Genomic DNA, 24,200 nt, shown 5'->3' with positions numbered 1-24,200 from the left:
ACGGATGGACATGCTGGGCCAAAGGACCAGTGCTGTAAGATTTTATGACACCAAGTCTTTCACCTAATGAAAGTTAATGGATAGTAACCTGTAACAGTGCAAGGTGATTCCAAGATTTTGGCATGCACACCCAGAACCATTACTGTCTCTTTTCAGAGGGACAGAATTTTCCTATCTATTTCTAAAAAACAATTACAGAAGCAGAAGCATCACAGAATGTGCACGACGATGTACATGGCCCAGACAGAACACACTCATTGGGCTCCAGGTGCTCCTAGTAGAGAGGATGGTACCAAAAGTCGCCAATAAACCAGATTCACACACTGAGGCACAGTTCTGCTGGTGAAAATAGATGCCTTTAATTCTTACTGTACCCACCACAAGTAGAATCTCTGGAGATGGGTGAAAATACACAGGCAAGAGAAAGCGAATTCCTCAGTCAATGAAACACTTAATGTTTCAGGTTCTGGAACCCTTATCAATTAGTCATAGGGTCATACAGCACTGAAACAGGCCCTTCGCCCCTATTCATCCATGCCGACCAAGGTGTCTTCCTAAGCTAGCCCCACTTGCTTGCATTTGGCCATCCCTCTAAACCTTTCCCATCCTCATATCTGTCCAAATGTCTTTTAAACATTGTAATTATACCCACCACTACCACTTCTTCTGGCAGCTCGCTCCATATCCCATCACCCTCTATGTGAAAAACTTGCCTCTCGGGTCCCCTTTAAATCTTTTCCCTCTCACCTTAAACCTATGCTCTCCAGTTTTAGATTTCCCCTACCCTGGGAAAAAAAGACTGACAATTCACCTTATCAATGTCCCTTATGATTTTATAAACCTCTAGAAGGTCAGCCATCAGCCTCGGATGCTCCAGGGGAAAAAAGCCCTGGCCTATCTTGCCTCTCCTTATAACCCAAGCCCTCCAGCCCCAATTACATCCTTTGAATTTTCTCAGCACACTCTCTAGCTTAATCACAACCTCCCTATAGCATGGAGACCAGAACGGCAGACAATATTCCAGGTGAGGTCTTGCCAACATCTCGTACAGCTCTAACATGATGTCCCAACTCTTGTACTCAATGGCCTGTCCAATGAAAGCAAGTGTGCCTTCTTCACCAGTTCTGATGAAGTTTTGCTAAGTATTTTCTGTTTTAATAAAATAAATCCTTCCCAGTTTTAACATCAAGGCAATCGAGTGTTTATCCATGCCTATCAGTGCACTCTCCTTAAAAATATCCCATAACGACATGAAGGGGAACTCTCTCCTAGCTCACCTGCTGCTGTCTGCTACCTGTACAGTGAGTGGAAACACCTTCTCTCATCATTGGCTCTTTGTACCCAGTTATTGATACTGGGGACAGTCAGAGGAAGGCTGGGAGTGGAGAGTGGGGAGAAATTGTCTGGGAGCAGGGCAAGCAGAAAGGTTGAAAAAGACAAAAAAAAGATTCTGGAATAGTGCAATGGTGGGACCTTCCATACCTGGATAATAAAAGGGAGCTCCAGTCCAGTATTTCTTTATATCCACCGCGGAGTAAATCAACAAGAGGAGAATGTAGGCAAAACAGCTTAGTGTTGTAACATAAGAGATGGACCTATGCAGGGAAGAGAAAAGCAATATTCTTTATGAGGAGAAAAGTGGCAGATAACATTAGAAGAAAGCTGCAGCTCCCCCACTATCACAGAGCAATAACACAGGATTCCATTTCCTTTGTATGATTAATCAAGACCAAAGGGAAAAGAGTGGATTGGAGATGAACAACTGGTTGTTCAAGATCAATATCTACATAACTCCGTTCAAACCAATACGACTAACTAATTGGTTTTTTTTTGTGTGACTTCCAGAGTTTGGAGTTGAGGAGAACTTGGTCATTCCTCATTCATGTCCCTCACAACCCCCACCACCCCTCCAGCCATGTTTAAAAGTGGTCACAACCAAATCATGATGACACAGGAGCCAAACTGCTGGAGGAACTCAGCAGATTGAGCAGCATCTGTCGGGGTGGGGGGGTGGAGAGGAGAGGAAGTGTCGATGTATCGGGTTGAAACCTTGCATCAGCACAGAGAGGCAGGATCCACAGAATGTGTACTTAATTCTATTAACTGTAAAACTTTTGTGTTGGGGACCCAGCTTTATCCCATTACCAATCTGGATATCACATTATTGTCATGGTATCTGCCACCAAATGATACACAAGGCAGAAGGTTTGCCACCTAAGACACACATCCTGTGGAAATTCCATGCCCAAGCTCCCAATCCCATTCCTCAAGGATGCCGAGAAGGGCGTCATACAGCACAGTACAAGCCCTTCAGTCCAACTAGTCCATGCTGACCAAGATTCCCGTCTAAGCTAGTCCCATTTTCCCACATTTGGTCCATATTCCTCTAAACCTTTCCTATCCATGTACCTGTCCAAGTACCTTTTAAATGTTGTTAATGTACCTGCCTCAATCACTTCCTCTGGCAGCTCATTCCATATACTGACCACCATCTGGGTGAAAAAATTGCCCCTCAGGTTCCTATTAAATCTCTCCCCTCTCACCCTAAACCCATGTCCCCTAGTTCTTGATTCCCCAACCTTGTTTGTCCTTCATGATTTTATAACAAAGGGCCTTTCACTTGATCAAATGCTTCCTCAAGCTCTGTCTCACTTTCCACTTTAACTAGGAGCTAAGCTTCAAACCCATATCCACGCCAAAATCCCCATTCCTTATTTTAAAACAACCTTGTTACCAAATCCCTCTCCCACCATACAAACCTTCCCCAACACAATCCTCCAGCAACTTCTAAAACATCTATCTCCACCTACATTAAAATCCTCATCTACATGCACAAAATCACTGTTTCAAACTTTTCCAACAGCTTTCTTGTTCACTGCCCGAGTTTCATGTTACAAGGTCTAATGTATCAAGCACTCTTGCTTTTAACCAGTCTTCCCTGTTCCCTGGTGTCCCTGTTCTGCCAATCTTCAACGGTTCCTGGGACTTGGACTTCAGATTCCTCACTCTTCTCATCCCCACTCTCTGCAACATCCCTCTGCTGGACCCAGTGTCTCTTCCTGCACCACCCATTCTAACAATCTTGGTCAAAAACACATGCTTCTTTTGCTCTCCACCACTGGTCAATGAACCTGCACTCTCCGATCCCTAATTTCCCCACAACACCCAGCCATAGCCCACTAACCTGTCTCCACCTTCAACCGCACTCCCCAGACCTCACCATTCAGACTTGGTCACAACTCTTTTGTTGAATCAATTGTTATTTCAGCTTCCATCACCCACCTTGGTTGGACATTGACCAAAAAAAAGTGCTGAACATGAGTGAACAACAATATACAGCACTCGCCACAATTGTAATGGTGACCACAACCCACTTTATAAAGAACTCTGATAACTCCATCTGTAATAGACAACTCAAATTCTTCCTCATGCTGCTAGGAGATCAATCCCCTTTCACAGATTACAGCATTATACAGCCTGTTACAGTTGAGACAAGCAAGTTGTTCATCACTCAAAGATTGTTTCTGCAAACTGTTCATACACCGGTCACACTGCATGGGATTAGTGCCAATACTTGCAGGAGTTCTGGGGCCCCACATGTTCAATGCAACAGCATACATACCATAGGTTCTTGTTAACTGGAATGAATCCATGGTCTTTGGAGCATTTTGTAAGGATAGCTGAAATAACACCCTGCAGGCATCAAATCAGATCACTGTGTTAGACAAACAGGAACACTTCAATAACCAGATGTTCTCTACTTGATCTAGTGAAAGGCCTTATATATATATTATAAATTTACTTACCAGCAGGACGCTCCAGAATAAGAATCTAAGCACAATCTGCTTGTTTTGACCTTTGTAAATTAGAAAAATCTTTCCAGCCTGCAGAGGAAGAAAACCACGATGAACTGAACCTTTCTACATTTTTGTGAGGCTACACATAGGATGGGATAACCGCACACACTTGTCTCTATGCTCAACCATTGAGAGACTGGTAGGTTACTTCCAGGCATGAACCACATGTTACAAAATAACTGCAATTCAAAGGATACAAAACACTTCCGAACATTGAGGTCATAAAGACATACAAGTTTTAATCCAAATCTTACCCCTTCCCCGCGCACCCCCCCCCCCCACACCAATTAAGCCCAGGTCATGTAAGCGTGGGTATCTAACTTTATGCTAAACCACGTTAGTGTAGCAGTTAGCAGGACGCTATTACGGAGCCAGCGATCGGGGTTCGATTCCCGTTGCTGTCTATAAGGAGCTTGTACGTTCTCCCGTGTCTGCGTGGGTTTCCTCCAGGTGCTCTGGTTTCCTCCCACATTGCAAAGACGTACAGGTAGGTTAATTTGGGTTTAAAATGGGCAGCGCAGACTCGTTGGGCCGGAAGGGCCTGTTACTATGTTGCAAATGAAATTTAAAATTTATCTAACTGTGTTAAACTATCAAAAATAAACTCAGTGGTTCTGACACGAGGAGGCCTTAGTCTTCTGGGAAGAGACATTAGCAGCAGCTATCCACTAAATCATTGACTAGCAGCTATGAGGAAGCTCCACCAATTGTGACGAATGAACTGACTTCGAGTTTTCCTGATGGGATGCCACACAAATTTCACCATCTCCGTCAGACTGCAACATTATGTGGCAACACATTACAGAAGATTGTTCATAGCCACATGGGTGCACCTCACATCTCAAGACAATTAACTGCTTCTGGATTCACTGCACAAAGGACCTCCGCAGCCAGTGTAACCTAGAGACTTTTACCTGTAGTCCCAGAAATGCCATCACAATCGAATTGATTAATCCCAGCAAGTTCTCTGGATCAAAAGGCACTGTTGTCTTATAGAGTATCTTAAAAAGAAATAGTTGGATGTTGATTACAACCTCGATCAAGAAAATCTTACAATATTTCAAAATAGAATGAGAGGGCATCATCCATAGATGAAAGTCCACAGTCTTAACATGAAAAGACCACACTGGCAAACATTTCCCAAAACATGAGTCACATTCAAATGGTTGGTTTGTTGCTTTCTGGTGCTCCTCTCAAAACTTTTCCCTTCTTAGCTATTCTCAGAGTGACTTGCAGGGCATATCTTTGCACTGAGATTAATTGAGACCAAAAGGAACCTTTCAACAAGGGAACGATACCTCCATCACTTTCAGTGAGAACACAATTGGCAGAAAGAAAACAGTAGTATGAATCAGATCTTCACCCTTTGAAGGCTTCCTATTTCTTATTAAAATTGTTTCCCTCATGGACTTTGAATATTTTTTTTGCATCTGTTAATTTAGCTGGAATTTGGGTCCAATTTCTTGCTACATTTGGAACAATTAAAATGTAACCTTGTAAATTAAATGTAAGCCCAGTATCTCTAGTTACAAGCATAAATTCCTCCAAACATTCTTCTCTGGCCCAGCATTTGTACTCAAGATCAGCAAAGGCTTCCTTCCACCACTACCTTCTGCCTCCTGTCACCAAGCCAGTTTTGTATCCAATTAGCCACCATGCCTTGAATTCCATTTGTCCTAACCTTTTTGAGCAGCCTACCATGCAAGATCCTGTCAAATGCCTTATTAAAGTCCATATAGACAACATTTACCGCCATTCCTTCATTAACCTCCATTGTTACCTTTTACAATTTTTACCACGTCACCATTCTAGGAACTGGATCTGATTTGTTGCTACTACATACTACAACGTTCAAGCTCAATTAAACTTCCCATGGTGGCATCAGTTCATTGCGAGTGTGCATCAAGAACGTACACTAATAATTTACTAGACCTAGCTCCTTTATTTGGATGGAACAACATGTTGATGGGTGCGGAGAGGTCAGAACTCTCACATTTGCCATCTAAGACCCAACCTCTTTGCCTTTTAAAACTAAATGTGTGAATTATCCTGTGCCATTACACAAAGCGAAGCCAGCTTTCTGATTAATCCCAAAAGTGAAAGAGTGCTTTTATACACAAAAAAAATGCAATTCTTAAGATGTTACTGAAGTGTAAAACCCAGCAGGTCCTTACTGCACAGGAAGGATGTTGATAGATATGGTCCTCTCCAAAGACCCAACGATCGATGTAGCCTGCTGCTCCTCCAGTGCAATTAGCAAACTGTCCGAAGTCTCCAATCCCTCCAGGGCCGAGGTAACCTCTGGCAAGCAACACATTCCCTTGTTTAGATACGTTTAACGGGGGAGTTGCAGCTCCTGCTGCACAGCTCCAACAACCTGGTTATGATTCTGACCTCCTGCACTGTCTGCGTAGAGTTTGTACATTTTCCCTGTGGCCACATGGACTTCCTGGGGTTTTCTGCCACATTCCAAAGATGTGCTAGTGCATTAATCATGTACTGGAAATTACTCCTGAGGTACATGAGTGGAGGGAGAATCAGAGGGAGTTGGTGGGTATGTGAGAGAATAGGTGATGGAGAAAATAAGTGGGGGAATGGGACTGATTGGACTGTTGAGTGCCACCATCGTCTTAATGGGCAGAATGGCCTCCTATTTCTATATCTTCTCACAATGTAGGATTTGATGGCTCAGCTCAGAAAACTAGAAAGCCTCAAATCTTGACTTGGAATAAAACATTCACATAAAAATTGGAGCAAATGACAAGCTCCTGGAGGAACTCAGCGGGTCAAGCAGCAATCGTGGAGGCAGAGGGATAGCTGATGTTTCAGCTCATGACGCTGCATTTGGACTGAGACTGTAGAGGGGAGATGGCCAACTTCTTTCAGTCTTACATTCTCAGTCCTGATGCAGGGTCACGACCCGAAACGTCAACCACCCCTCTGCCTCCACGGATGCTGCTCGAACCAATGAGTTCCTCCAGCAGCTTGTTTTTTTGCTTCCGATTCCAGCATCTGCAGTTTCATGTCTCCATTCATACAAAACTGTACGAGTCAAGGTCAAAGCAGATGCATACGTGGTAAATTGAGAGAAAAAAAGAACGAAGAGCAAAAAAAACAAAACAAAGTACTTGTTAGAGGAATAACACCGGGGTGGGGAGGGAAATGATGTCATGCTCCTGAGCACAAGCATTGCAATCAGTATTTGATTTATATACATGGCAGGGAGGTAGAAGCTCAAATGTTAATTGCCTAAATTTCTATTAAAAGCTATGTAGAGGAGTACAATGAGATAGACTAAACATGTTAATGGGCTGTTTGGCCTATAATAAACAAAAGCAAAAGTAGTGACTGTGACAAGCAGAGTGTAACTAGAAGGGACAAAACTTTTTCAGATTCAGTTGAGAGGAATAAATTCAGTTTAGCCACTGAGCTAAATATGGGTGGGCATCTTGGAGATGGACTCTTTCTAAATACATTAATATTTTGTAGAGCACAAGAGATTTTTGAAATCCAAAATTTGCACTTAGAGTAAATTTGCACTTACGAGCAGTTTAGCTGTTTGTTAAATTGACCCTTGCACAAGAATTGCAATGAATTGCAAGAAGGACAGCTTCTATCCCACTGTGATGACTATTGAACGGTTCCCTTATACGAGGAGATGAACTCTTGACCTCACAATCTACCTTATGACCTTGCACCTTATTGTCTCCCTCCAATGCACTTCCCTGTAGCTGTGACACTTTACTCTGTATTCTGTTATTGTTTTTACCCTGTACTACCTCAATGCACTGTGTAATGAATTGATCTGTATGAACAGTATGCAAGACAAGTTTTTCTACTGTACCTCAGTACAAGTGACAATAATAAACCAATACCAACACTAGAATCAGGTTTAAGAGCCTGTCTGCATAAATCTTCAACACCAGATTCAATTAAAGAATGATTTTGAAAAGTAAAGCCTTTGACAGTTTTCCCCCAAACCCTCAGTTCAGCTTGCTCCTTTAGAGTAGGAATGTTTTACTTTAAGAGTATGAAAGGTACAGATTAGATGGTACTTCTAAGATACCATTAAGTAAATAATTTACAGCCCCATTAAGACTTCCAGGAGTGCTATAATATTAAAAAGATGCAAAAAGGGGAATGAGAAGATGGGGCTGTAAGCTCAATTAGGAAAAGCATGATAAATTATATCAGAACAGCATTTTACAGGTAAGAAATATAAAAAATGAAAACTGCAAGATGCAACCCTGGACACCAGAGGAGTGTCAATTTCTAGTTATTGATCAGGTAGGGAAATAAGTATTTTACATTGTTTCCTTGCTAAGGAGGAGGTTAAATCCAAAGTCACTGAACAACAAGTATATTATATCAGATTGAAAAGAATCTGAAACATTTTAGTCAGCCTAAAAGAAGAGGAAATACATCCTCTGATCACAAGAAAATCATCATAGCTCTTCAAAGGTCTCTTTATTTATGGCAAACGTGGCCGTGACCAGGAAAGATGAAAACTAGCCAAAGCACAATCAATTCTGAAAAAAAAAATGGGTTTGAGAATTAATTCAGGTATTATGGGCCACATATCCACAACATCTGTGATTGAGAAAATGTTAAAGTCTTGCAGTAGTGATAGAATTCCTACATATTTCAATAAAGAAAATAATTGGGATTTTGAATTGGATTCCACAAAGGGCACCTTAAAATTCTAAGGAGATAACAGTAAAGACACTGGGAAAAATATAGTGGATGAATAATATATTGAGATGGAAAGCTTACGAAGGGTACCTTGTGTAGATCAAGGGAATAAAGGAAGACAGAAGAAAGCAAAGAAAGCTGTTAATTGAAGTTTCCAATAACTAGTTGCAAGTGAGTAGTGATGTCATGTTGCCGCCATTTCTGTACCACTCTGTTCCATGTTTACAGGAGCAACTTGGACACAGGCCTTGCAAGAATTCAGAATGTTGGATGATGGTAAAATAGATAAATTAATATTTTTAAATAACCAAAGACAGTGCAGAAGGATATTGATAAGAAGCCAGAATGTGCTAAAAGCCAGAAATCCATGCAAGTATGAAATGATTCCATTTGTAAACAAAAACACAGGATTGTGAAAAATCTTGTCTTATTACACCAACTTAAATTTATTCTGTTTTTTTTCCAAGTAGTAAACAGAAAAGACAAGAGGTAATTGTGTAACTATGTAAAAAAAACTTCAAGATTCCCAGAGGAATAGCGTACAACATTGGACTCAACTCTACAGAATGGATAGAGGTTTTGAAGAGAGAATGAATCAGGAAAGCCTGCTTCTGGGAACTATCAAGATGAAGACACAGTTGAAAAATCAGGTCATGAAATTTATAAAACAACTGCAAATGCTGGAAATCGAAAATAAAAACAGGTAATGCTGGAAACACTCAGTAGTCGGGCAGCATCTGTGGAAAATGAAACTGTTAATGTTTCAGGTCCAGGATCTTCCATCAGAACTGTTTACATCATTTCCAGCATTTTCTGATTTATTACTGGAAGTTAGATCTTTATTAAGCATTACAGTGTGATATAACAAACTGTTTACAATTATGAAAGGATGAGACTAGTAAATGCTAACAGATTTCAGTAGTTGAGAAATCTTGAGCAAGGTCATAGATACACAATTATATACATTAGATTTATAACAGAAAATAAAGTTAATCCTGATTGACATCAAGGGGTTAGTTTTTTTTTAAATGAATATTAATATTTGAATGAACTCCTGAATAAAAGTGGAACCAAAAACACATCAAAAACAAATCAGATGCTATAACTGGAGGAATCTGCCTTCTTAGTTCATAATTACCCTGTTCAACATTTAAGAACATGGAACCAATTCACCATTGCAGATATTAAATGGTGAATTTTATTTCAAGTAGTAAAGAGAAAAGACAATAGGTAATTGTGTCAGACAAAGCAATTAATGCATGTTCAATAATGTGATTGGAGATTTTACAGGGTCATGTATAGGTTCAAATATGCTAGTAGCTGTAGTGCTTAAGCAAAAAGAATATCTCCAATCGAAAGAATGATCAGAGGGCAGAAAGTCATAGGTTGAAGACTTTTACCTAACCTCCTGCAAGATCAGGGGGTGTGTTTTGTTGAATGACCTCTTCAAAAATTAAAACTGAACAGTCACAGCATCAAAATCAGAGCTCCTCACATTATAGCAGTGTGAGAACACCTTCACCACACAGACTATAGTAGTTCAAGGGAAAGGTCTCCCACCACGTTCGAGGCAACAAGGGACTGCCAATAAATGGCAGCAACATCCTACAAATTAGCATTTTAAACAATAGGTTACAGTCTATGTCTAGATTACACGAGCAGTTTATGTCTAGAGTATACATGCACTGTAGAGTGGGGGGCGGGGTGTGGTTTCAAAGCACACTGGATTAGTTAGGAATGGCAATTATCAACAACAATAGTCAAGAATAAAAGATCTTATTTGGATGCAACAATAAATTGCACCACGAAGACTGAAAAACACCACAAGGATGCCAGGCTCTCCCTTATTCTTGAGTAGTTCCAAATTCCTCCTTTACAACAGTTGATCGTTTCTTAAAATGATAGCTTGTTCTTAAGGATAAAATGGTGGTGACAGTTCTGCTAAATATACCAACGTGCTCAAGATCCCCATTCCTCCCCTTTCTGCCCGTCTAAGCCCTAGATAGATTACAAGTATAATAACATTGAAGATTTATCAGTGCACAGGAGAAATAACACTGATGGGACGGAGGACCACCTCCAGCCTTGGATGCAGCTTAGAAACCAATAGAATATGGTTACCCTGCTTCTCATCTTGCCAGTTGGGAATTCTGATCGAATGGAAAAGAAATCAGTTATTCCATTCCACAGACCAAGTACTTACCGTGGGCAACCTGGAACGGGCAACAGAAAAGTCACACATAGCCAAATGCACTCCAACAGCAGAATAAAGACCCACTGGGGCCAGTAGATCAAAACATCCCTGGCTGGAGACCACCAGTTGTCCTATAAAGATTAAAAAGATTGAAAAAAAATAATAAGGCTATTGCAAGAACAATTTGTGGCTTTAAAGACCAAGAATCATTAGCAGAAACCTTAATGGGGCCAGTCATTAGCAATTTCACGTCAACAAAAACTTCCAGGTCCAAGTCAGTTTCCAGAGACTTGCACATAGAAAAGCACTGCATAGCCTGAGAGAATGCTGCATTTTTGGAAAACAGCAGTGAAGCAGTCATTTTAAAAAAAAATGTGCACAAGAATATTGCAACTTCACAGTCACTTTTATTAACACCAACTCTTCATTTGTGGATTTCTTTTAAAATGGTATTCAAATTTCCAAATTGTCATGGTAGGAATTGAACTCACATTCAAGCCTATGGATGATTAGGCCTGTAGCCTATCACTAAATGACTGCCCCCATGTTCCTACTACTGTGACAAGAGCAAAACAGTTACCCAAACAAAGTGTGCAGTGAATTTGCATTGGATCAACTTCAGTATGCCTTAAAGAGCCAGACCAACACTCTATAATCCATTATGCCATCAGAACATACTTTAGTCAACTGAGTGGCAGCAATACAAGTGGAAGGTTAATTCTTTTAGTCATGCACCTGCTTCCCTAGCCAAAATAACTGGGTAGGAACAAATGCTGTACCACAGAAAATGTTAAGAAACCCCTTCCTCCAACAATCTCACTCAATGCCCTTAACAAGGACTCAAAGGAACAGTTGCCAATTTCATGCAGGAATTTGTGGCTCTAAACTGCTTTTAAAAAATTCATAACTTGAAAACAAGATTGCTTATATTATATGTGTGCAACAATTGCAACATCTTGCAAAGTGGCAACTTTTCAACAGTTTCAGCATTGATGTCCCAGCACCGAAACCCAAAATTGATAAATCTGAATCATCCAACCACTAAGCCAAAGTAAAGAGAAATGTATCAAAGCTTTTTTACCAAAGCAAAACCTTCAGGATATCCTTTTCCACACAGAATCTCCAGGACAGCAACCACACCATATGTAAGACCCAACCTCTGAAGCACACCAGGGATCCGCAGAGTATCCCAGGAAACTATAGGAAGAAAAGCAGCATGGAATTAGAAGAGCTCCTCAGACTATCAAGTACAACCCACCTTGCCACTGGCATCATTCTGCCTGGAACAAGTTCCAGATATTCTTAATCCTACAAACTATCAAAGTCAGCAAGCATTTATTTCAAACATGGCATTTCTAAGATTAGAACAGATCTCCAATTATATTTAAATTAAAACCAGATATTTATCCTAATTATATCACAAAATATTTTGGATAATGAAATTTAAGCTGCCTTAGTGAAACACCTATACAATAATTTGTTTATTCCTCTTTAGGATAAACCAAGGACTGGAACTGGACACAATCTTTCTGTTTACTCCTTGTCCTTCTGATTTCCCATTCAATGTCAAAAAAAAAGGCCTCCAATGGTCTCCTTAAAAAACCATTTGCACCTGAAAAGTATTGCAAGTTCAACCTATTTTAAGAATTTATTAAAAAATGGGTGCAACGTTGAAATGAAGCTTTGTGTTCAAGCTCCAATCAATCTGCAATGGTCCTCCTTAAACTTGCCTCTTCTCAATTCATACACAGCTTCCTGGTCCCGCTTCAAATTCATCTTTTGCATTCTACCTAGAATCTTAATGACTGCCTCAATCTCTGCTCAGAAGAAAGACCCAAGAGCATAAGAAAATAGGAGCAGGAAAAGGGCATTCAACTGTTCAAGCCTGTCCCATCATTCAACATGATCACAGCTGATCTGCCCCAGGCCTCATCTCTTCTTCTGTGCCAGTTCCCCATATCCCTCAAAACTTTATCTTCTACTTCTGCTGAGAAGAGAATCCAGTTAACCTTCACTGGAAGATTGAACTTCTGCCGCGTAGTCATATGCGCTGACGTGGAATGCGAATGCTCGAGGCTCATTATTACACTGGGAACTGTACTGATGTGGATAAAATCATGGACTAGCAGACAGAGTTCTGGACCATTGGTCCAGCAACACGGGTTTGAATCCCAGGATGACAGCTGAGAAATTGAAGATCAAGTAATTAAACATATCCATCTTTAAATAAAAGGAACAATAATCCTGAAATTACCAGATTGCCATAAAAACTCATCTGGTTCAGGAATGTCTTCCAGTGAAGGAGATCTGCAGTCCTTACCCTGTCTGGTCTATGTGACTCCAGACCTTTCATGGCCTCCTCAGTTCAATAACAAGCAGAGATGGAGAATGAATGCTGGCTTTGCTGGCAACATCTACATCTCAAGAATAAATGTTTTATATTTTGTGTGAATCTTCAATTAAGAATAATTCCCTAGACTTCAAAAATACAACTTCTAAAAACTAACAGGACACTATTACCAAATGCAAAGTTAACAGATAGCATAATCTCTCTGCCTCTAAACATAAGAGCGGGAGTACATCATTCCACCTCTCAAGCTTGTTCTGCATTTATTGAGACCGCAGTTGATACAGACTTGTCTTAATTCTGCATCTTTTCATTCTCATGGCTGGCAAAAATAATTAACAGCATTTAGGATGCTGTGCACAATGGAACAAATAAAGCTTGCATGCATCTAGCATCAACATGGATCTGCAAATCAGTAAATGAGAATCATTTTCAACTGGCTTTTGACATTCTAACGTCTTCACCTTATAGTTAATCACGTTCCTCATAAATTTGAGCAGTTCGAGACTGCTGTGGCCAACTCAAATATAGCCACATTTCATTTTTAAAACATGCAAAGACATAAATCACTAGTTTTGCAGAGTTTTGAGTATTATTAAGTTACCCACCTCATTTTTAATCCAGTTCAAACAGGCTATACTACACACTGGTGAACATATCAAGTATAAGAATGAGAAAACTGAAGTGAGTTTTTATATTTTGTGTTTCTACACATGTATTGACACTTGCATTTACTACATTTGCATTTTTTTGACAACCTCCTTTTCGTTTCCATTTCAAAGAATATAGTAATTTGGTTTCAGGGATACAGACAACAATCCTGAGGCTGAGAGTTCAAATTCCCCTCTGGCAAGCTGAGAAATCATTGGCAAGTTGTAAACAATGGCAGCACTATGAAAACTGCTGGATCACTGTAAAGACCAAAATGATCCACTGTATGTCCTTCAGGGAAGTAAACCTACTACTTCTATACTGGTCAATCTACATATGACTTCAGTTACACATTGTACCTTCAGGGAAACTGGAGAAAGGCAATGAATGTGCAGTCTTCCCTGTATCAGCATTGAAAATGTCTTTCTTAGAAGGTCAAGATTTCTCCTAACACATTGATCTTAGATAGAATTCATCTTTTTAAAAAATATATGCTTTAACCCATTGCATGTGTGTATGTTACATCAAACAGTTCACTTAGTATCAACAGGAAAAAAAGAAAATCACCCATTAGCAGCTTTCCTTCATGTTTATCTACCTCAGTGCACGACATACACACATGCAATGGATTAATGCACATATTTACTAATCATAACAGAGGTTAAGTAACCATGACCCTTAAGGATTATTTTTACTAATTCAAAATCAAAATTAAGCACATCTCTAAATCAGGACTTACGTGGCCCTTTGCAGTAATTTGGGTTAATGATAAAGATGCCAAGCAATACCAGGGCTGCAGTTCTCCAAGCAACTTTAGCCAACAGTTTCCACCTGGAGCGGTTAACCTGCAATGCTGCGTTCAGGGAGAGAGCAATGGAAGTTCCCATGATAAACACAAACCTAGGGCAAACAGAAAGCAGGCACACTGATATAATTGGACAATCAACAATTTATTACTTTTTATATACATACGTGTACTTTTCACCCAATTCCTCTCAGAGTTGCTTAATTCATATCGCCCAATAATTGAAAATGCAAAATGCCTTCTGTAAATAAAAATGCATAATTTGTATATAAAAGCAAATGCTGGAAATCTGAAATTAAAAAGTCTAATTTCCAGAAATACCATTCCCATTTCTGACAGAAGTCTTCTTTCCATAAATGCTGTTGGACCTACTGAGTATTCACAGTACTTTCTTATTGCTTAATTTATCTTTCTGAGAAACTCCAAAACTGCTTTAAAGTTAACAGGATTCACAACAACTATACGCAATGTAAATACATACAACTAAAAAAATCTCCCATTTGCAATTCTATTTTTTTTACAATTTTGCGAAGCTATTTAGTAACTTTTTCAAAAAGAAAATTTTAATAAAAAGGAGGAAAAGCTAGAACACCAAAACAACCCTGTTCTTTGGACAACTTCATGGATCTTTTTCAGTCTCCAAGAGTGCTTGGATTAATGCTTTGTCAAAAAGGCAACACCTCTGTACCCAGAGTGGAATTTGGACCAAATTCTGATATGGAGCCAACTTGCTACCAACTGAGTTAACACCAGTGTGACTTAGAATTGTAAGATAATTATTAATCCAAGACTTCACAATCTAGCCTAAAGCACAAATAACTCAATCAAAAAAAAGATTCTTACCAAGGAAAAACTAAATCTGCTATTGTTAATCCTGCAAAGAAAGAATTCAGACAATATTAGCATTACATATCTTGATATAAACTACACATACATTTATAGACTAAGAAATTGTACGTAAACATTCATAAAACAAGTGAAAGCTTTTTGCCTAGTTGCATTTTGAAGAGTTTACATAAAACCAGTGAAGGGGCACACCACTCTAACTGTAGCAGCCATTACCAACAAGTTGTATTTATGAAATGCCTTTAACACAGCAACATCTCAAGGTGTCATCTTTAAAGACATTGTGCAAGGCACCAAGCCACAGAAGTATTATGACCAAACAGGTAGGTTTTAAGAAGGGTCTAAGAAGGACAACAGAGGCGAAAAGGCAGACTTGGTTAAGTCAGAATAGCTCCCAATAGTAGTCTATTAATATAATAATCAATGTGGCAGGAGCAATGGAGGTTTTAATCAGTTTAACAAAACAAGCCTTAATAACTCACATTGCCAAGAGCATTTTATTCACAGTATGAAAGACCTGGTCATGGAATTGGTGGTGGCCACATGCACCAGAATAGCGATCAGAGTCACATGCACACACAAAAAAAGGTCTGACCCACCATTCCAACTTTCATGTTTGAAGAACCAGTATCTCCCACCTCCATAGTTAACAAAGATCATGATCACCAAAGCCAACCTAGGAGAGTATATAGAAAACAGGTTACATCCTAACCAACAGTCCCACTCAAAATAGCTCTGCCTCTATACCTTGATTCTGGTGAAAAACAGGATTGAAGAAGACATACATGTTTACTGATTCCTAAACATCAAATCACTCTTAATCATTCTGTACTTTTATTTATAACAGGTTAGAGAGATCAGTTACATGGGGATTCAACAACATTCATAATTATCTGTTGAGGAACACAAACATAACAGATGTCACTGGTGTGCTGTAGCCAGCCTGATTCACCCGCCACACCAAGCTTTCAACTGCAGCATAACATCAAACTGAACCTCTCTTTAACCTGACCAAGCAACCGAAAGCTATCTTGTATAATGCATGGGAGCAAGTTATAAGCTATCAGAAATGATACAGAGAAGAATATTACATTACTCTTATAAAAGGGGCATCACACAAGGTACATCCTGCCCAACTTCTAGCTGCCAAACATGGAAGGACCTTGAATGATGATACAGCCTATACTCAGTTTTCAGTCACACTCACCTACTGTTAAACAACCACCACCAGACCTACAACACTATTGTTTACAGATCATGAATTCAACAAGTACACCGGCAAAAAAAAATCACGGTGGAATAAATAACAGCAAGTTCCATTGTCACTGCAGGATAATAATTGTCTGAGTTTATCACACTGACAAGACAATATACATATACACACACATATATATGTAGCACAGAAACAAGCTAAGAGCCCAGCTAAACTGTGGTGTTGTTTATACTTAGCACAAGTCTCCTCTCAACCTTTGAATTATCTATTCCTTTTTCAGTCACATACCTTTCTAGTTTTTCCTAAGAATGTGTCAAATCCTTTCTATGGTAGAAGTTCCACTTTCTAAATTAGATCCTAATAAATCCACTAGTAAAATATCTTGAATTTATTGCCTTTAAATTTGGAATCTTTCACATGCAACTATTCTCTCTATCTACCCTGTCCAACACATTCCTAAAGATCCTTCATCAGGTCTCCTCAAATTCTTATTTCTAAACAAAACAGCCCCAATCTGTTCAGTCTCTCTCAATACCTTTAATCTCTCAATCATGAAGCCTCACACTGCATTGAAATCAGACTGCCCGAGATACAAAGCAACCATCCACACCAAGAACACAACATTTGGATTGAGCCAACAACAAGGAGGAATAAGCTTTAAAATTAAGTTTCAGGGGTGATTTCAGAAACAATTCGCACGCAGGGCTCCAAGTCAAGAACTTTCAGCCTGCCCAAACTCCAACCATTGAAATTAGGCAATTTCAAATTTTAATACCAAAATTGATCAACCTTAGTTACGCATGGATCTTTAGGGTCAGGGAACCTAGGCAAGGTATTCAAGTCAAAATTTAACTGAATAGCAGAGAAAGCTGAAGGTGCACAATGGCCTGCTCCTGTGGTTATATGTTGAGAAGTATAATGACATCATGTGCTAGACATCATGCCAGAGGGAAGAGACCAACTGGTGTCACCAAATGGGTGAGGTTTTAAGCAGTGCAGGGAGGGGAACCAAAACTAAACATTCCGAACAGTTGATAGAAGTTAAAAAGCAACACCGGCAAAGTAACAATCACAGCATGCTCTACAACAGAGCAGGCACTAGATATCAGGATTATGTGAACCTCTGACAGGAAGCTTCCCTTCAAAAAACATGGGGCACAGAAAAGAGCAACTTTTAAAGGTTCTGCTCAACTGCATTTTTAGAATAATTTAAAGTCCAAGCTGTAAATATTCCTAAAATAGAGTTACCCTCGCAAAGTGTCAAGTGAACGAAGGCGTTGGGAGCCTGCACTACGTCCGGGTACAAGGTTACTTTGACCTGTGCTGTCAGCCACGCGGATTGGTGATCCCAGCTCCTTTGAAACAAAGCATACATACTTTATATTAAACTTGCTCTAATCACTATAAAAATTGTGGAGGAAGAGAAACCATGCTATTTTCACAAACAGATGCTATTTATAATTAAGAAAAGAACACTTCCCTACTACAGCAATCAAAATTTACCTGCAATGCAACACTTTTCTAGGATGAATAGTCCTAACACAGACCTGACATTAAGATCACTGTACCCAGAGCCTGAATATCTTGCTTGTATGTCAGTAACCAGAACTGTACACAGTACTGGTATTGTGGTCTGATGAGAGCCTAAACTTCTTCACACTTGTACTCATACCAGTTTCATTCAACCTCTTCATTGTGCACCTCTCAAAGGCCTTTGATACAAAATATTGACTGTTTTTCTTTCCACAGATGCTGCCAGACTTGTCTTGTTTCATATTTCCAGCATCTGCAGTTTTTGAAAAACATTTTTCATAACCTAATTTTTGCCATAACCTAGGTCTTCCCTAGGTTATAGCAGACTTCTGTTCCTGTGAACTGTTCATAACCCAAACAGTTCACCAGTCAGAAATGCAGAAGTAAATCAAGAAGAAAATGCTGCAGCCCCACAACAAACGGCAGATCCATACCACTGGTCACCAGCGTCATTACTTCCTCAGGAGGCTAAAAAATTTGGTATGTCCCCTTTGACACTCACCAACTTTTATCGATGCACCATAGAAAGCATCCTATCTGGATGCATCACAGCTTGGTATGGCAACTGCTCTGCTCTGGACCACAAAAAACTACAGAGGTGTGGATACAGCTCAGCACATCACGGAAACCAACTTCCCCTCCATGGACTCTGTCTGCAGTTCTTGCTGCCTCAGTAAAGCAGCCAGCATAATCAAAGACCTCACCCACCCCAGACATTCTCACTTCTCCCTTCTCCCAGCAGGCAGAAGACAAAAGCCTGAAAGCACATACCACCAGGCTCAAGGACAGCTTCTATCCCGCTATTATAAGACTACTGAACAGTTCCCTAGTACAATAAAATGGACTCTTGACCTCACAATCTACCTCGTTATGACCTCATACCTTATTGTCTACCTACACTGCACTTTCTCTGTAGCTGTGACACTTTATTCTGCACTGTTTTTTTACCTTGTACTGCCTCAATACATTCTAATGAATTGATCTGTACGAACTGTATGCAATACAAGTTTATCACTGTACCTCGGTAAACATGACAATAATAAACTAATTCCGCTCATATGTACAGGCTGTACACCGTGGGACATTTGTAAGCTATGGAGGACCCGTACTGGTTAGGCCCTCTGTCTACTATGTGATTTCCTTCATTCTTAACTATTCTAACACTATGTCCTTTCTATTTTTCCTACCTTTATGCAGTCCTAAATAAATAAAGTTGCTCATTACTTACAGAGTTGATTAACCGTTCCATCTCCACTCGACTTGATAGGCGAAACAACAGGTTTTTAACAGGACTCAGCCTGGAGGAGAAATAAACCAAAAATTCAGCCTTTCCCCATTTCTTTACCTCAATTACATTAACAACAATTAAAAGGTAGTTGGACAGGTACATGGATAGGAAAGGTTTACTGGGATATGGACCAAATGTAGGCAAATGGGACTGGCTTAGATGGGAATTTTGGTCAACATGAACCAGTTGGGCTGAAGGGCCTGCTTCAGTGCTGTATGACTATGACTCAATTGAAAGAGCACAGGATAGAAATTCATCTTTTGTACCCACTAAATGGATTATGTAGTTACATGTGAGCATCAAAGTCTACTTCTGACAAAAGTTCAACAAATGAACTTTCAGACAATGAAACGAGATTTCAAATGTGGTATTCAATGTACATATCATATGTACAATGTACATATACATATGGGGGTCCATCTCCACAGATCCCTGAAAGTTGCCTCACAGGTGGATAGGGTAGTTAAGAAAGCTTATGGGGTGTTAGCTTTCATAAATCGAGGGATTGAGTTTCAGAGCCGCGAGGTAATGATGCAGCTCTACAAAACTCTGGTTAGACCACACTTAGAGTACTGTGTCCAGTTCTGGTTGCCTCATTATGGGTAGGATGTGGGAGTGTTGGAAAGGGTGCAGAGGAGATTTACCAGGATGCTGCCTGGTTTACAGAGTATGCATTATGAGGAGAGACTAAGGGAGCTAGGGCTTTACTCTTTGGAGAGAAGGAGGATGAGAGAAGACATGATAGAGGTGTACAAAATATTAAGACGAATAGATAGAATGGACAGCCAGTGCCTCTTTCCCAGGGCACCAATGCTCAATACAAGAGGGCATGGCTTTAAAGTAATGGGTGGGAAGTTCAAGGGGGATATCAGAGGAAGGTTTTTTTACCCAGAGAGTGGTTGGGGCATGGAATGCGCTGCCTGGGGTGGTGGTGGAGGCAGGTACATTGGTCAAATTCAAGAGATTACTAGATAAGCATATGGAAGAATTTAAAATAGAGGGATAGGTGGGAGGAAGGGGTTAGGTAGTCTTAGGCGAGGTTTAAAGGTCGGCACAACATTGTGAGCCGAAGGGCCTGTATTGTGCTATACTGTTCGATGTACATACCTTGCAGCTGTTGGCTGATATTTAGAGGAAGACTTTCTAACCCCAAGTGTTCTATCATATCCCCCTCATGAAGGAACTTAAAAAACTGTCCAACAATTGGGAGAGCTGAGGTAACAGTAGAGTTTCTAGTTCATCAGCGTCTGGGCCCACATACAGTTACAGAAACTGCAACGCAATCAGGGTACTCACATTTTTCATTCACATATAATCTAAATCCCAAACTCCTTCATCCCTCTTCACCACCCACTCAACCTATTCTGAAAAGTCTGTGTGGAAACTGTTTCGATCAGATTCCATTCAAGCATTCCACACCTTCCTTGTCAAAAACATGCATCCACATTCCCTTCATCCCATTCCATCACTTGTTGGATACTGTCTATACCCTATTCCTTCATAAATTTAAGCAGTGTTATCAAAACAGGATATTTTAAAAACTAAAACTCAGTAGGTGGTGTTTGGATTTTGATCAAGAGCAGAAATCCACGGAGAGCAAGCTGAAAAGATTTACTATATCATCAAAAATGAATGGTTTTAGTAAGGCAAAAAGCACTGACAAACTAACTTGTATTGTTTGGATAAAGATGATCAAATGGAGCTCCAACAGAGGGGAATCAAAACAATAAAAGGCCTTCGATGAAATAGATAGGGAAAAACTATGGTCAGGTGGCAGCTAACAAGGTGTAAATCTAATCACAGAAGAAATTACACACACAAAATGCTGGAGGAACTCAGCAGGTCAGGCAGCATCTATGGAGGGAAATAAACAGTCGACAATTCAGGTCGAGATCCTTCATCAGGACTGGAAGTCAGCAGAAGCCAGAATAAAAAGGTAGGGGAGGGGGAAGGAGTACAAACACAAGCTGGCTCCATCCACCGCAACAGCCAGGATCTGCTGGTGGCCAGCCACATCAATTCCATGTCCCATTCCCGCACTGACATATCTATCCATGGCATCCTCTACTGTCACGTTGAGGCCAGACACAGGTTGGAGGAACAACACCTCACATTCCACCTTGGTAGTCTCCAACCTGACGGCATCAACATTGATTTCTCTAACTTCTGGTAACCCCTCCCCTTCTTCCCCCCCCCCCTTCTTCCCCCCCCCCTTTGTTTTTCCTCATTCCTGTGGCCCCTTTACCCCTTCTTTTTCCCCTCTTCCACCCTCATAACCTGCCCATCACCTCCCTCCTATTCCCCACCTCCTTCCTTTTATTCCACGGTCTACTGTCCTCTCCTACCGGATTCCTTCTTTTTCAGCCCTTTGCCTCTTCCACCAGTAAACAATGAAGGAAGAGGAATCTACGACAGCTTTTGAAAGTTTACTGGTAACAAAAGAATGTGAAAAGGATTGGAGAAATGGAGATGCAAAGGAATTCAGGTATCCTCCTAGGCTGCGTGTCAGAATTTACAATTTTGCTCACTTTAAAGGAACTTGTCTTACAGGATGCACTAAAAGGCTTTACAGCCAATGAAATACTTTTGAAGTACAGTCAGGAGACTAATTCTAGCTGATATCAGAAACATCACAGCCTGGGGACTGACTCTGCAGCCTGACTTTTCTATACAGCTCCATAAACGATTGCTAAAAATTCATTCATTGAGTAATTCTTAAAATATGCCACTTACCCCTGTACGAACTGTCCTAAACATACGAGAATGACCAATCCAACATAGACAAGGAAGGCGTATAAAATTGCTGTGGGATAAATACAAAAAGTTTATTTTGAATCATTAAAGCATTGAATAAGAAATTCTGAACAGGAAAAAAATGATAAATCAGAAGTAAAATAAACACTAGAATTTGTACGGATGCTAATAATTGACTTAAGTACATCACACAAATCACTACTTAGTGTATGGATCTGAAACATACAACATATATTCTGCATAAAGAAAATTTGTTCCAATCTCTCATGTGAAATAGAAATACCTTGTCCCTGCTCTCGACAGAATTCCCCCTCTTTCTAGAGCAGTGATTAAAATGCTACTTCTCTTTTTGACTTCCTACAAGGAATATTAAGCTCCTCGACTTTGAACAAGGTAAAATGCGGCAGCACTTCACAGTGTACATACGAAGATTGCTGTTGATGGGTTCTTTGTCGATAATGGTTTTACAGGTCACTGTTCCATTTGCATTACTCCAGTTGGCCTTTGTCACCCACAAGGAATAGTGTCCAAGCTCACCAAAACTTTCATGAACCCTGCAAGAGGCATACACAAAGGCAACTATAATTAGAAATGAGTATATATTCATTTTAGGTACTCATCCTTCAAAATGATTTTACTCCACTGCTCCAGTCTATTCACATGTTTACTGAATTTTTACATTATACATCACACATTTAACATAATGTTGCTTCTGTATTTTCTAATGTGTTGCTCTTAATTTCTAAATATTTATATTTGCTTTGAAGTTAGTTAAAATCAGTCCGATGGTAATATTGGAGGAACATTCATCTGATGTTCACATTTATAGCTCTCAACCCATCTTTTGTTTACTTGTTTTAACATCTTTTTGCCTTGCACCACTTATCTTGTCATTTTATCTATTTTACATCCCATATTTTTCCTTTTTCCTCCTCTTCCTTCTTTCTTTGCATTTTAAAACTTGCTTGACATCTACCTTGTTCCAGTTCAAATAATAGGTTATCTACCCAAAACATTACTATTTTCCTCTATGGATGCTGCTTGACCACTAGGATATATACAACATTTTCTGTTTCTATCCTATACATATTTGTTTAATAACTTAACAGAATAGAGAGTTATCCAAGCAGAAGAATTTAAAAAATTGGAACAAGAGTGAATCATGATAGTCCTCAGTCTTCCACCACTATTCAGAAGAAGCAGATCTTTGACTCAAGTCCACTTTACTGCCCAAGCCCCATACCTCTTGATTCCCTTGCAATCCAAAAATTTATTAAACTCAGTGATTGAACACCTACAGCTCCCTAGGGAATTCCAAAGATTCACAGTTCTTAGAACTTTTTCCGTGGAGTAATCACTATCCGGAATTCACTGCCAGAAAGGGTAGCAGTAGCAGCAGCAGCAGCAGCAGCAGATTCAATGGTGATTTTCAACAGAAAACTGGAAAGATAATTGAGGAAGCAAAAGAATTTACAGGGCCACACAGAAAGAGCTGGGAATAGGATTGATGAGATTGTTCTTAAAGAGAGAAGACTTGGGTTTGAAAGGACCAATACTGCATCAATTCTACAGTGCTAAGAAATGTTCTCTCAGTTCTGAATAAGCGACCCCTTAATCTGAAACAATGCCCTGCACCCTCCAATCCCACCCAAGTTTGAAGGAAGCAGACTTTCAGCATCTAACCTGTCAAACCCTCAAACAAAAAAAAACAGTCCATTTGGTTTCTCATGCCCACTCCACCGTTCAATAAGATCCTGCTTAATCTATTATAGCACCACTTACCTGCACTGACCCAATAACTACCAGATTCCTACATGTTTGTTGTTCCTAACTTCCAAAGTTATAGACTCAAAGAGAGCCAGAGCAGGTATCAAGACATTCCCAGATCAAACAACCCAACCACGCCAATATTATCCTCAATACCAATGCTACACATGCCAGGTTTCTCAGCATGTTATTTTACTGCATATACACTCACGACTGTCTGGCCAGATTCTGCCCTAACTCCATTTACAAGTTT

The 24,200-nt window shown here is 39.9% G+C and overlaps 1 protein-coding gene across 2 annotated transcripts in view; it reads right to left on the bottom strand.

The window, feature by feature from the left end:
• The window catches only part of hgsnat (heparan-alpha-glucosaminide N-acetyltransferase), a 35,663-nt gene that overhangs the window by 4,425 nt on the left and 7,038 nt on the right, over positions 1 to 24,200 (bottom strand). The window contains exons 4-18 of one of the 2 annotated variants that reach the window (XM_052009537.1): positions 22,607 to 22,734; positions 22,160 to 22,229; positions 19,367 to 19,436; positions 17,854 to 17,960; positions 15,992 to 16,068; positions 15,390 to 15,420; positions 14,481 to 14,641; positions 11,825 to 11,940; positions 10,753 to 10,874; positions 6,032 to 6,158; positions 4,772 to 4,858; positions 3,807 to 3,884; positions 3,623 to 3,693; positions 1,483 to 1,595; positions 83 to 336 (exon numbers count right to left, since the gene is read on the bottom strand). In XM_052009537.1, the coding sequence (XP_051865497.1) occupies positions 317 to 336; positions 1,483 to 1,595; positions 3,623 to 3,693; positions 3,807 to 3,884; positions 4,772 to 4,858; positions 6,032 to 6,158; positions 10,753 to 10,874; positions 11,825 to 11,940; positions 14,481 to 14,641; positions 15,390 to 15,420; positions 15,992 to 16,068; positions 17,854 to 17,960; positions 19,367 to 19,436; positions 22,160 to 22,229; positions 22,607 to 22,734 (1,378 nt within the window). In that variant the 3' untranslated portion in view covers positions 83 to 316. Of the gene's footprint in view, positions 1 to 82; positions 337 to 1,482; positions 1,596 to 3,622; positions 3,694 to 3,806; positions 3,885 to 4,771; positions 4,859 to 6,031; positions 6,159 to 10,752; positions 10,875 to 11,824; positions 11,941 to 14,480; positions 14,642 to 15,389; positions 15,421 to 15,991; positions 16,069 to 17,853; positions 17,961 to 19,366; positions 19,437 to 22,159; positions 22,230 to 22,606; positions 22,735 to 24,200 lie in introns of those variants that run through there. The other variant, XM_052009527.1, reaches the window with a different exon arrangement.

The sequence above is a fragment of the Pristis pectinata genome, chromosome 2, assembly GCF_009764475.1.
Source record: "Pristis pectinata isolate sPriPec2 chromosome 2, sPriPec2.1.pri, whole genome shotgun sequence".
Taxonomy (NCBI): Eukaryota; Metazoa; Chordata; class Chondrichthyes; order Rhinopristiformes; family Pristidae; genus Pristis; species Pristis pectinata.
The sequence above is the reverse complement of the archived record's forward strand: the minus strand, read 5'-3'. Positions and strand labels throughout refer to the sequence as shown.